Source organism: Clupea harengus, chromosome 8, assembly GCF_900700415.2.
Source record: "Clupea harengus chromosome 8, Ch_v2.0.2, whole genome shotgun sequence".
Taxonomy (NCBI): domain Eukaryota; kingdom Metazoa; phylum Chordata; class Actinopteri; order Clupeiformes; family Clupeidae; genus Clupea; species Clupea harengus.
Genome location: NC_045159.1, coordinates 7,030,408 through 7,044,395, shown reverse-complemented (window position 1 = coordinate 7,044,395; position 13,988 = coordinate 7,030,408). Strand labels below are relative to the sequence as shown.

At 42.3% G+C, this 13,988-nt stretch overlaps 1 protein-coding gene across 2 annotated transcripts in view; it reads right to left on the bottom strand.

Moving 5' to 3' along the window:
• tenm2b (teneurin transmembrane protein 2b) overlaps positions 1-13,636 on the bottom strand; it is a 66,012-nt gene extending 52,376 nt beyond the window's left edge. Inside the window, exon 1 of one of the 2 annotated variants that reach the window (XM_031571659.2) lies at positions 13,293-13,636. In XM_031571659.2, the coding sequence (XP_031427519.1) occupies positions 13,293-13,335 (43 nt within the window). In that variant the 5' untranslated portion in view covers positions 13,336-13,636. Of the gene's footprint in view, positions 1-6,198; positions 6,393-13,292 lie in introns of those variants that run through there. The other variant, XM_042708435.1, reaches the window with a different exon arrangement.
• Between the last annotated feature and the right edge of the window lie 352 nt (positions 13,637-13,988).

The window sequence follows — 13,988 nt, the reverse complement described above, 5'->3', positions numbered from 1 at the left end:
TTTGCAGCCTGTTGGGTTAGTTGTAAGTGGAAGTTCTCAATAAACTTGCAAGCTTGTGAATTCAACTAAGATTTGCGTCAGGTTTCCGTGGGATGCCCCCAGACATTTTAACCTTTACATATGCACTAACAGAAATAATAACAAAACCCATGCATCTGCCTTAATTGTGTTCATTTTTAAAAATGTGTTGAATATTTCAAATTACCGCATTAATTCTGACAGCTCTAAAATATTATTATATATACACCTCTTATTCATAGAATATAAACATGCTGATAATGCATGTTATACTGAATATAATGGTTTGCTAATGGTCTTACATCTGTAATAACTGTGATGGACTGTAATGCAAAGCTGTTATTAGCACTGATAGTTACTGCATGCTTCTGAGTGTACTGAATAAATCATATCCATGGGGGAATGATGCAATATGCAATAACAAAGAGAATGCAGGAGGTTGTACGAACTACACAGAAACAAGTGATGCTTATTATGTGTCAGAAATATAAAGGTGCACGGTGGAACACTCACACTTATTTCTACAGCTCTCTCTCTCTCTCACACAGACACACACACACACACACACACACACAATCTCTCTCTCTCTCTCTCTCTCTCTCACACACACACACACACACACACACACACAAACACTCACTCTCACTCTCACACACACAGACACACACATTCACACACACACACTCACACACACACATACTCAAGGCAGTGTCAATGAAAAAATCTATTCTGTATGTAGATATTTATCTTTTCAATACAATTAAATTACTGTCTATCTATATACTGAACATAAAAATGTTTAATCACTTCCTTAAGACAACCTGCCATATTCAATATCGATGGACATCCAGTATCTTGAATTAAACACCACCATGAAGGGTATAGAAATGGAAAAACAGGTTGAAAAAACCCCCGCCAAAATTTGGTCTAAAAATATCTATCTTACAGTTCAAGGTCCAGGTAAGGAAAAACTCATATTTTCATTAAAATTACTTGATCTCTCTGACCCCAATTCTCTGAGGCTGTGGCACCGTGCCGAATAAAACCTCATCCGTCTGGCCTCCCAGCTCAAATGGACCTCACCACAGACAGAGTGTGATGGAGGAGAATCCACTCTTCCTGGCATTTTAGACAGTAAGGTGTCTCTCTGGTCCATTCACATTAGATAACATATGGCCCCTCTCACAGTAGACCATGGCCTTTCAACATCAAAGCTGTTCAGGCTCAGAGTTGGATTAAAGGAAGGATAACCTTGGTTTTTAGATAAAACATGTAAAAACCATCTCAGCGGCAGAGAATAATCTACAAGCAACCCTTAAATGTAAGACTTGGATGGAGGGAGGCACATCAGGTCTTCACCGATACAATAGGCTGCTTTGAATGGAAAGTATTTCAAAAATATATCTGCCAAAAAAATATGTGATGAAGTGGAAATATATAATCTGGTTCCTCATAAAGATGTAGCATCAGTTATTTCAACCACACCTTTTAGAAATTCTGTAGTAATGCTACTAATACTAATGCATGATTGGCAAGTGATTAACCTATACATTAATAAGCTCTCTGAATATTTATTTAAATGTGATTGCTGATAAAAAAAAAAAACATATTTATGGTTGTCATTTTAATATATGAGCACGTGCACCAACAGTTCTGCCAGTACATATGATCTATACATGAGGAAAAGGTGGCCCCCTTCTACGTCTCTTTGTGATTTTGGCATAATCATCCCAATTAGCTGTTCACTGCTTACTCCATCCTCCATTCTTTCATCTGGAGTTTAAAATAGACACAATCACACAAAACCATTTACAGGGAGAGCTGGGGGAAAGACAGAAAGGAAAGGAAAGGAAAGAAGGAAATAAAGACAGAGAAAGCCATTGTATGATTCAAAATATTCAAATATCCGTAGAAATTCGCAGAAATGTAAGAATGTTGTGTTGACTCAGCAACGGGCTATCAATAATTTAGTATTAACACTCCCTGGCATCGCATTCTGTATCTCACTGGTGTTTAGTATTAACACTCCCTGGCATCGCATTCTGTATCTCACCGGTGTTTCAGAGTTAGAAAAAAAATAAAAAATAATTCTCAGCCTAGAGTCTTGGTATGATTCAAAACAGAAGTGATCAAAGAAAAACACAATTTTGAATCTATATTTAAAAGACCCAAATTCCACTCCACTACCCCATTTCAAGTGAAGAATTGGCACAAAACGTAAAATCTTTTAAGCCCCATAAAGCTGCTCAAATTCAGTCTCACTCTAAGTGTTGGCTGTTTCCCTGACATCTGAGATCAAGAGGTTTTTACTCCAATTCATAAAAGTGGAGACAAATTGGACCCAAATCATTATATAGATATCTGTGTGAGGAGTAACCTGGGGAATGCATTCAGTAGCATTTTAGATTACCTCCCTCAATGAACACAATCCCCTGAGTTAAAACCCAGCTTTCTCCCACAGCACCCAACCACAGGTCATATTTACACCCCTATCAGTTAACATGGAAAAGACACAAAAAATGTAAAAAATATTTGCTTGATTTGATGACTGCAACCCTCTTGAGTCGGAGGCCTGTCAGACACTTTTGAGGTAGTTTGACATGCCTTGACATTTTAATATATTTAAAAAAACAGTGATCCCAAAGTGCTACCTATGCTTACATTCAGCACAAACTCAGAGCAGTAAGAATGTAATTAATCTATTTTTCATAATTATAATCATACTCTTTTCAAAAACCTATTTCCAGAGGTGCTGAGATAAAAACAAAACACATTATAAACATTTCTGGCCAAGGCTTTTGAGCTCTGAACCTTGTAAACATAGGTCTTGGCTACACATCACTTATTAAAGCATCCAGAAACTTCATGTGGTTTGACAACTTAAGTGTTTGGAGTGACAATTAGTTTTTTCCAAAACCAGTGACCTACACAATGAATATTGATGAGGTTGGTGTCAACGCACCTGTAATAGTCCCCCCTGTCAAAGGTAATGGCCCATCAGTCTGGAATGTCATTGTGGACCTGTCGGCCCCCTACACAGTCACTTTGTAATGTCAGTATGAATTGAAAGAACGGATGAGGTAATAAACTCCTTTTTACAGTTCATTTCAAATAGTGTTATCCAAATCCAAACATGTAATGGATGAATTTATAATGTATAGAAGATGTAATCACATCGCATGCCTGAAAAAATACAATATGGAACAAATTTAAATAATACAAATTGTCAGTCCATAAAATGGGATTTATTATAACGATGATATAGAGAGGCACGCTTAAAACAGAAGTTAGCTCACATTTACAAAATGCGATGCTCTGGACTGATATTGCTGGATGCAGCATGTAGGCTAGAGTAGCATCTCATACAGTTTTTATAATAATCTGAGCCAACAGAGCAGAACTAAAAGCAGACTACCCCGAATGTACAGGCTGTGCATCACTTCAGAGAGAGAGAGAAAAAATGCCTCTAACTTCATCTTAGGTATTTGAGTTGCAGAGCTGATAAGTTATCAAACCACATAGCCTATTTATGGGCTAAAACACCATATATATTGTTCACTATAAAAACTAGATACCAGAGTATTTGTTTGAATCACTCTAAAAAATCATCCTCAAAATCACCCTCAGTGGAATCGTGTGTATGAAATGAGCCACTGTGATATAAAAAAGCAGACTGCTAAATGCAGCTAACATTAATGATCCAGTTTTTACTATTTCATTTCCTACTAATACTTAGGTCTACTGATATTTGCTGCGCCGACAGAAATGTTGATAAAGCCTAAATTAATTGGAGTCTACTCAGAATTAAATGATAGGATAGGATATTTTTAGGATAATTTTTATAAAGGGGGATACACGGTCATGACAATTAAGAGAGAGAGACAGAGAGAGAGAGAGAGATTAAAACAGTTTGCATGTAGTCAATGAGTTGCTGTGTCTGATACAGCTGGCTGCAATTTGATATGCTACCGACGGAGATTTTGGCAGCGGTTATGGCACCGGAACTATAGTTAGTGCACTATTGCTGCCGAATTAGATTATTAGAATATTACGGGTCCAGAATGTTTTTTCCGTGCCAATAGTATATCTACTGTTGCCACAGACACATTTTCTGTAAACTTCTTTCCATATGGTTTATTCCCATTCCACAGCATTAGGGAACATCATGTTTGTCAGTGGAGAGGGACTGACCATCTGTAGTGGATCCTGGAGCGACGCTAGGTTGACGCGGGGGCAATAGGGCACTGGCTACAGGCACCTCCGGTCACTTGTGGCAAAACGGGCATCAAACCTGGGTCAGCTGCTTGGAAGGCAGCTATGCTAACCACATCAAACCTGGGTCAGCTGCTTGGAAGGCAGCTATGCTAACCACATCAAACCTGGGTCAGCTGCTTGGAAGGCAGCTATGCTAAAGCTATGCTAACCACTGTACCACCAATACACTTGAACACCACGGGGCGCGGACTATTGACGGACTATTAACGGACTATTAACGGACTATTGACAACACTGCAATAGTGCCAATCTCATCGTCATGATGCAGTATACTTACCTTGGTCTTGTCATTACCGCATCAGAAAGTTTCAGCACGGCAGTGAACTAACTCAAACAAAAAGCCTATATGCTTTAAAATCTAAATTTTACAATATAAATGTACCAATTACATTCAGGTAAATGCGAGTGAAAAAGGATTGTAAATTTGATAGGCAGATTTGACAATCCTGGCAATGATATTCTCTATTCATTGTTGACAAGTGATTTTGAACGTATTCAAAGGCTTATGTAATTGTAATTCTAACACATTATTGCCATGGCTTGAATAGTAAATAGTAGCCTATCAGTGGGGTTGTTTTGTAACCATAGGTTACAGCAATTTAAACTGAACATGTATCTAGCCTATCATTTTACGTCCATCTTACGGCTTCAGTCTGCTTCTCGAAAAGAACGCTGACCACGCTGAGGGCCTCATTTACTAACATTGCGACCGCAGCTTAATCAGCGCCTTTGCCAAACCGCAAATAACGCACGGTATTTTGCATCCTATTTATCAAAAAATTATTAAATGATATATCAAATATAAACATAAAAAAAAAAAAAAAAAAACATTTCTGATGTTTTCAAATTTCTCGCAGGCACATAGTTTTCATTTAGCAGCTGATATGTCATGCTGAAACACCTCTTGTTTTGTTACTTGTTACGTGTTATGTAACTGCGCAAGGGGCTTAAAACAGCGCTTATGTATCTTACGTGCTTACGTTTCTATTTCTCGAGTATAAAGGCCCCTTAATAGGGTACATAATTAGGCGCACTTTACGCATCTCCTCCAATCTCTTTGCGACGAACACCCACTTTCCCTTATACACTTCCAGCAGCGGTAATCTAAAGTGCGCCACCTTTGATAAATACGGTTTTAGGTTTTTACCCGCTATTTTACGCCTGAAACAGGCGCAATTCTGTTAGTAAATGAGGCCCTGAGTGTCATGTGTCATGCAGACAGAGAGAGCCGGTAAAGAGGCAGACAGGCCCGGTAAAAACTTGGATCTATCAACTTTGATTTTTTATGAAGGTCCACCGGCACACTGATGCGGCAGCCCACCAGGACTTGTCCCGGTATGTCCGATACACCGCTAGTGCCTGGTGTACACCACATGTTTAATCCAGTGAATGTAATAATGGGAGCCCTATAAGGGTTTTAAAGATAGATGTGACGTATGATAAAGGCACCATTTTAATATAGTTTCTTAACAGATCTTGAGTAAGTGGAAGACTACATTTTAATTTTATTGCATTAAAATGATTTCAATCATCAGCAATATGGCCAATTTTCATCTTATTCATAGCAAATTATCAGATGGAATGATTTGGAGCGACAGAAAGAGAGAGAGAGAACGAGAGAGAAAAAGTGAGAAAGATAGACAAGTAGAGAGAGAGAGACAAGTAGAGAGAGAGAGAGAGAGAGAGAGAGAGACAGAAAGAGAGAGTGAAAGAGTGAGAAAGATAGACAGTTAGAGACAAGTAGAGAGAGAGAGAGAGAGAGAGAGAAAGAGAGAGAGAGAGTGAAAGAGTGAGAAAGATAGACAGTTAGAGACAAGTAGAGAGAGAGAGAGAGAGAGAGATAGAGAGAGAGAGAGAGAGAGAGAGAGAGGCATGAGGAGTTTGGGAGCAGAGATGTGCCCTTACCCGCCGCGGGGGGCTGGGAGGAGGGCGCACAGGCCTGCAGCAGGTAGGAGTTTGGGGAGAACTCGTCATCAGCCGGGGGCTCCAGCATGACACGGGAGGAGCTGCCGTCCAGGAGGGGCACCTGGCACTCCCTGAAGGTTGCTGTGGCGGGGTTAGGGGATCCGGAGGGTGGAGGAGGTGCAGGGGGGAGCAGGTTGGAGGGTGGTGTGGGAGGGAGGGGGCGGCCTGAGGAGCACACAAAGAGGAGAGGGGCCACAGGGTTACACACAGAACAGGGTAGGCCAGGAGCTGAGGGGGGGTGGGGGGTGTGGTGGGGTGGGAGTTGGTTGGGTGGTGGGGGCACCAGTGTGGTTACTACAGAACGCAACGGAGCAGTGAGATGGAGAAGCCACTGCTGTGGAGCCCCAGACTGTGACTCAGATAGAGGGGCTGCTGCTGTGGAGCCCCAGTCATGGGGCTATGGAAAGCAGCACGGACACATAGAAGTGTTGCTTGGAGTTTTGCCATGTGAAAAATATTGATTTGATTGATTCAAAAAATGTTAAGAAACATATTAACTCAAACAAAGAATCAAGATCCATGTAATGGACATATACGTATATAGTGAGTGTTTTGGACAACAAACAACAGACACTGCAACTTTGAACACAGTTTCTGTTGGGCAATATTGTTGTCTTTATATTTCCAATTTTCTGTATCAATTTTTTGAATCTTTATCCTCAAAAGTATATGATTTATTGAAAGGGTTTGTTGTAGTAGGCAGGCCTGGAATTTTGTCATTTTAAGGCAACTTGGCCTTTGGTGTGTAGGAGCATCAAGGCAGTCATGTTAAAAAACATCGGCCACTGACGCAACTCTCATCCTTTCCCAATGATCAGTTTAAACTTAATGAGCAGAAATGGGCGAAGTGTCATTATACGGAAATACTGACAAGATTTCATGTTTCAGTCGAGAATTTTACATCACAGAAGTGAGGTCATCTGGCTAGATTGTTCCCAAGCAATATTTGGTAAGCGTCTTTGAAACTTTAACCACGTTCTAGGTGTTCATAGACGTAGACTAATTCTGTATTGTTCTATCGGGACATCTCGTCATAACATTAACGTTAGGATTATTTTTCGGATCGCTAGCTGTGAAATTAACAAACTTCATTTGAATAACAGGAACCTTTGAAAATGTTCAGAACTAGCTATCAGAACTGCCAGCAGCATTTTCCGGGCGTCTTAGGCTATATAAATAAATAAATGAATGAATGAATGAATGAATGAATGAATGAATGAATGAAGGCAAATCATCCTGGGCACCAAAGCCACAGTGGCTGATGAACATGAAATATTCACAAGGCATCAAGGCTAGGAAGAGGGGCAAGGACGAACATGGCCGTCATGCCGCCGGTGAAATTCCTGCCCTGGTAGTAGGACTTCTTAATACACTGGATGAGATTCCTCATGCATGACTCTACCTCACATGCTTACCCCTATAGCTAAAGAACCAGACAACTGCCGTCCAATCTAACAACAGAACAAACCTACCTGTGGCTACAGTGACCATAAACTATTACTTGGAGGAGAAGACAGACTAGAGAGGCACCCGATCCTCTGAAATACAGAAATGCTCTGAATTTCTCAAGCAACCTTTGTGCTTTCATCTGCTGAGAATAAAAAGAGGGTTGCTTTTACTGGAGGAGTGAAATTCTGCTGTAATTATGGGAAATAGTGGAGAGACACTCAAAAACACTGCATTTTGTTCAAGCACGGGTTGTGTAATTACTGATTATGAAAACAAAGATAAAGCACTGCGAAGGATGCCCACCCCGAGCCTCACACTGTGTTGGACATGGAAGCAAAGTTTGACCCTGGAGACTTTGGAGGTGGATAAAATGTCTGATCCAAATACAACCAGATAGATATGAAGCCTAGCGGTAGATAAACCAAAGTGTATATAGACGCCTTGTGGGTTCTTTTAGCACTCGGTGAGGAGTGAAAAGCTTTTCAGACTCTGTGTTAAGGGTCTGTAATTCAGCCTCACTTCTTATGTCCACTGAGAGACATCAAACACTGAACTCTCTTCTTTACTGAAGAGGTAATGTCCCTTTCATTTCACATGAGGTTCAGACAAGTATGGGAGATAAAGGGAGAGGCCACACATCAGGTTAACCACTTTACTATCTTACAGCCCATTTCGGCTGACGCGATGGAGTAAGGTAAGGCTGTCAGGACCTGAAGCACTGCTCGAAACTGGAGAGTGACAAATTGTGCAGTGAGACAAGTGATTCATCACTCAACCTTCTCTCCCCTTGGAGTGATCGAACCAAACCTGCATGAGCAACCAGAAGAGACGAGCATTTAAGCCCAGAAATGTGCGCTCTGTTAGCCAATGCTAACAATATGTGTTACCTAAGCCTAAATATTTGCTCTAAGGGGTTCAGGCTCGGCTCTGTAAAGCGCTTCAGTAACAACTTCAACTTTTACTAGCACTATGTGAATAATTACAACTGATTTGAATGCAACCAAATAACCAGTACTAGGCTACTAAGAGTACGCTGTATCCCCCTCCTCCCCAACAGGGATGCTGCTGCCTTGGTCCAGCTCAGACGCTTAGCTCCATTTCAGCCCTAATCCTCTCTCGTGTCTGGTTCTAGAGCGCCCCTCCCCTCCCCTCCCCACACACTCCCAACTCATTTTGGCAGTCAGGTTCTCTCATCCTCTCTCTCATAGCCCTCAGAGAAGCGGCCGGTCAGGACTCCCTCCCCTCCCCCTCCGCTGTCTGCTGCAAGGCCTGTCCATACACAGCAGGCCAGCGTGTGACATCCAGAAAAGATTTTTATCGCAGCGGCATCTGCCAAAATAACGAGCCAAAGCACGAGCGACCGCCGAGATGTGTAGTGTAGACCCTTGCCGGCTTCAGTGTAATTCTGGTCTGCCTCGCTGAAGGCAAGATACACCAGCCTCTGTCTGACAAATCGATGAACTACGGGGGTAATTGCATCATGTCAGCCTTAAAGTTACTCTCATGCACTGATATTAAAACCCACTATTCATTGTTGTGGGCTGCATAACTTGTAATACTGCTGTAATCTTTTTCATTAGGTTTTGAGAGAAGGAATTTATTTGCTGAAAAATCGACGGTGATGCTGAGCTGTAACAAGACAGGCAGGCTCAAAAAACACTGAGACGCTGTCAGGGGCTGGCTTCTGAGAGTCTGGCATGAAATCCTGTCTCACGGGAGCTCAGTGTTACAGGGCGCTCACCTCCTCTTGGTGTTTTTGCCCCCCACGTTTGTGAGAAGCGAGGTTCTTCAAATCCTCTCATTTGCTTCTCAAAGTCCTCTGCTATCTCTCAGTTGGCAACAATAAAATGGCCTCTCACCTCGGTGCTGGAGGGATGCTTTGTCTTGACAGAATACATCCCATGGGAATCTTCAAGAGACTCTATTGACAATGCTTTACTGCATGAGACGGTCAACATATTGGTGTTCTTATCGTGAATCGCGATGCAATATTACTCGTGGCCTTAACATAGCTCGACCTGTATAAGAGGCTTTGTTCTATTTTCATATTAATTTTTTCACCACTTATGTAAGCAAAATACAGGACTGACAAATATATACTTTTCAACTTTTCTTTTAAAATTCTGTGGCATGTCTAGTTCTTAATTCCGTTTTCTAATGCTAAAACCTGTCACTGTAATTATAATTGAGACACAAATCATTTTTGCCAGGATAAATGTTTCTCGGGCAGTCACAGTGTGCCGTCACATGCAGTTATGCAGTTGTCTGGTTTCAAAACCTGACGTGATCCTGGTGCTATTTGATATGACAGCTTGCGCTAATGCAATATGACACCGGTGTCAGAGAGATTTGACCTCTCCTCTTTAAAAACTCCTTAGAGGCTGAATGCTCTGAGCTGAGGTCAGGTCCATTTTTCAGGGAGGCCACAAAAGTTTTTTCTCAGACACATGCTCGATTAACACTTTCCACACGGAACTCACCCGCACTGTCGAGACTATGAACGACTTTTTGGTGAACGTAACATGATGGGGGCCCATGTCACAGAGTGTAAACATACCCATGTTTACTACCACTCAGCATCTACTTAGAGTGAGATCGACCCCTCATTGTTCCATCTCTGGCATCTCATTCGCTGCGTTGTAGACCGGCTGGGATTCGCCGACGCTGTGAACCACCGTGACCAACATGGCTGCACTTCAGGACTTACTCCCGCCATCACATGTTGGCTTTTAATAAATGTACGATATAAATTACTTATCACATTACCAGCCATGCCGCTGCCTTTGAAGTCGGCATGTGGAGGGAGAAAAAAACGCTATTTTTATCCTGTGTCGCAAACGAAACAAAAGTGCCCTACTTTTTCTCCAGCCCCCTCACTGAAAGACTGCCCCCCTTTCCTTCCCTGTCTTTCTTGTATCTTACCGTCTGCATGTGTCTGTACGTTTTGAAGACTTATCTGCCTCTGTGAGGTTCAAAGGAGCTGGGAAATCAGATCATGAGCAGAGCGTGAGCAAGCCACTAACCCCCCCCCCCCCACACACACACACACACACACATCCCCCGTGACAAGTTTCCATTTCATTTATTCTCCTGTTTGAATTAAACTCCAACCAGAGAGTGTTCTTTCTCTTTCTCTCCTCTCTTCCTGTTGACTCTGTGGAGGGGAGAGCATCCTTCTCCACTCTACAACAGTGTTTTCCAGATGCTACCATCAAGAAGCCCTCATCATCCAAAAGGAGGATTAGAAAAATTGTAACTGTTGCCTTTGAAGTGGGAGATAGATTTGGTCACAGACACACCACATTGATGCCTTTTTTTGAAGCAGGTCTCAGCGGTAATGACTTCTGAGTCACTGGCCTCTGATGGTACACTTGTCACATGATTACACACTATCTTAATGAATTTAGAGCAGTGAAACCGGGTGCTCGCTCTAAATTCACAACACGAAATAAGAGACAGATGAATCACGCTTTCATCATCTTCTCCCCTGGTACAGATGATGGTCTAGCTATACAAACAAACACATATGCATGGTATTACACACTCACTAACTCACTCACACACACACACACACACACACACACACACATCACACACACACACAAACACACACAGACAAACACACACACACACACACATTTACAAAGAAGCGCACACACACACACACACACACGCACACACACACACACATACACACACACACGCACATTTACAAAGAAGCACACACACACACACACACACACACACACACAAACACACACACACAGTAATTTTGTGGCCTACTAATGAATTATTAAAAATAAACCCATGCTGTCCGGTGTAATAAATGTAAGCAAGGCTGAGTTATGCGGCTGCGAGGCACATGCCAGTCCCACTCCACACATCTGGCAGCCGTGGCAACCGGAGTCTGGAGGGCTGCAGCTCCTGCCATCTCTGGTCATAATGAACGCCCAGCCCTAGCAGGTACACACACACACACAGAGCACGAGGAGTCCGATGGCACGATGGCACTCAGGGTACAACGGGGCACGGCTGGCCCACAGGCCACGGCCTCAGCAGCGGGGGGGCAAGGGTGATTGGCTCATACCCACGGCACTGAGGCAAGAGCAGCATGGCTTTGCATCATCGCCGCCCGAGGGAGGAGAGAGGCGGCCGTGACTCGGCGCAGCTCCCCCTACAGGGAATTAGAGCCAGCCGGAGCCTTCCTCAGCCCAGCGCACTGACGCAACACTCATACCAATAAACACTCGGCTGCCCAAAGAGGGATCTTTGTTTTACACACACACACACACACACCCACACACATACATACAGACACACACACACATTCATGGGTAGAAAAATAAAATCCTTAAACGTTAAGGCAAGCATAGCACAGAGTCATACAGAAAGATGGGAATGAAAGTAGAGTGTAAACAGAGCTAATGTAAATTAGCATAGCCATGAGGTTGTGAGCATAGCTATAATACTATGTGCCATAAAATGGGTTTGAAAACAATCTTTGATTGGTTTGTCCAGTGGAATTGTTCCAGTTGGTATTGGCCATTATAATTATTGCCCATTTGTAACCATTGGTTGTCAAATCCTCAGCTCATAAATTATAATATCAAAAGAGAATATTTGGCAATAAGTTACACTAGATGCAGGATGGGCACACAACATTTTGTCAACCAAAAATATGACTCTACTTCAGAAAACATATATTTCTTTGGTGTTCAATGCTTAACAAAATCAGGGGTGAGTATTGGAATTGTATGGTTGCTGAATGTCTGAATAGAGGAAGAGATGAACAAGAGGTATGCACGCCCAGGTCTTAAATTAAGAGACAGAGGGGAACCTAATCACAAGGATTTCACAAACACCTGCCATTATTCTCATACAGGCTTAACACAGCCCAGTGGTGGAAAATCTTCAACAGCACAAGGCCCTCGTGCAGATGGAATAACACACGGAATAAAGTAGCAGAAAAGGCGTCTGAGCAGAGATTTAAAGGGGCCACACGCCTCCACCAAGCACACACCTCTCATTCTAACTTTGATTGCAATCACGGTATTGCCGCCGAACGCACTTTGGAAGCATCTTCTGACATTTCACTTGCGACACAAAATAAAGCCGCGGAGAGAAAACGACAGAATCCATAACGCAGCATCACAACAAAAAATGTACGCAGCTGCATGCATCAACGATAGACAAACTCCGAATAAACTTAAATAATCGACACATGCCCATTATGTTAACTAGTAGTGATGTAGACCGCATAATGTCTGACTATCCACTCTTATTAAACCAATAAGACAAGAAAATGTGGTATTTAATTAAATCTGGAATATTTGGATCAACATCTAAAAGTTGGAATACCCTGTCTAATAAAAAGGCTACGGTGAATACAAGAGCACCAAATGCTGTCATTATCAACCACGATGTGGTCTTCAATCAAATCATAAATAGGTCACCTAAATGACAAGTACTGCCTGTAGAAACTTTAAGAGTACATCAAAAAGGAAGACAGCCTTCACTATTGACGTGAAATACATCCTATCCTATCGACATTATCGATTTTCTGCAAGGAAAAGGAACAAGCCTACCTCTTCGTTTCTCCATACTGCACACCCGGGTGTCTTTACTCATCCGACAGATCGGAACATTCCTCCAGCATCCCCTCAAAGCTTGAAGAAAGACCGCGGCTTTTCAATGTATACAATTCAAGACCAGCGAGGGGCGTAAATGAACAACAACGTAAACAGCCGAATCGGTTTTCTTGATGTGTATTTAGAAACTCTCTGTCAGTTATTATAGCGGTTAACAAGACAAACGGACAGGTGAGCTCCTGGCAGATCAAAACGGTCCACAGACTGGAGGCAGGCAGAAAGCTGGCGCGTAAAGGTGAGTGCAATGTGAGCGAGGAGGCACAGGGCTGATTTGAATTTGAGCTCCTCCTGCACCAACAGTCTCTCTCTCTCTCTCTCGCTAACTCCCGCACTCCCTCCCTCCTCGCGTCATCTGTATTCATTTTTTTCTGTCGCTGTGAGCCACAAGCCTCCAAAGGGCAAAGTGATGTCTAGGATTTTAAAGAGTTTCTTGTGCACACCGACCATGTTTTCTCACATGTGGCACACGCAATACCGTAAGCCTTAAGAAATCAGTATGATATCAAATTAACTGCAACACAGTGTGAGGCATTAGTCCCCACTCACTGTTACAAAGGACTAAAAGACAGACACAAAATTTGAATGTTGTACAACATTGTGTAAATACTGAAATAATATAAATTATTGATTAAA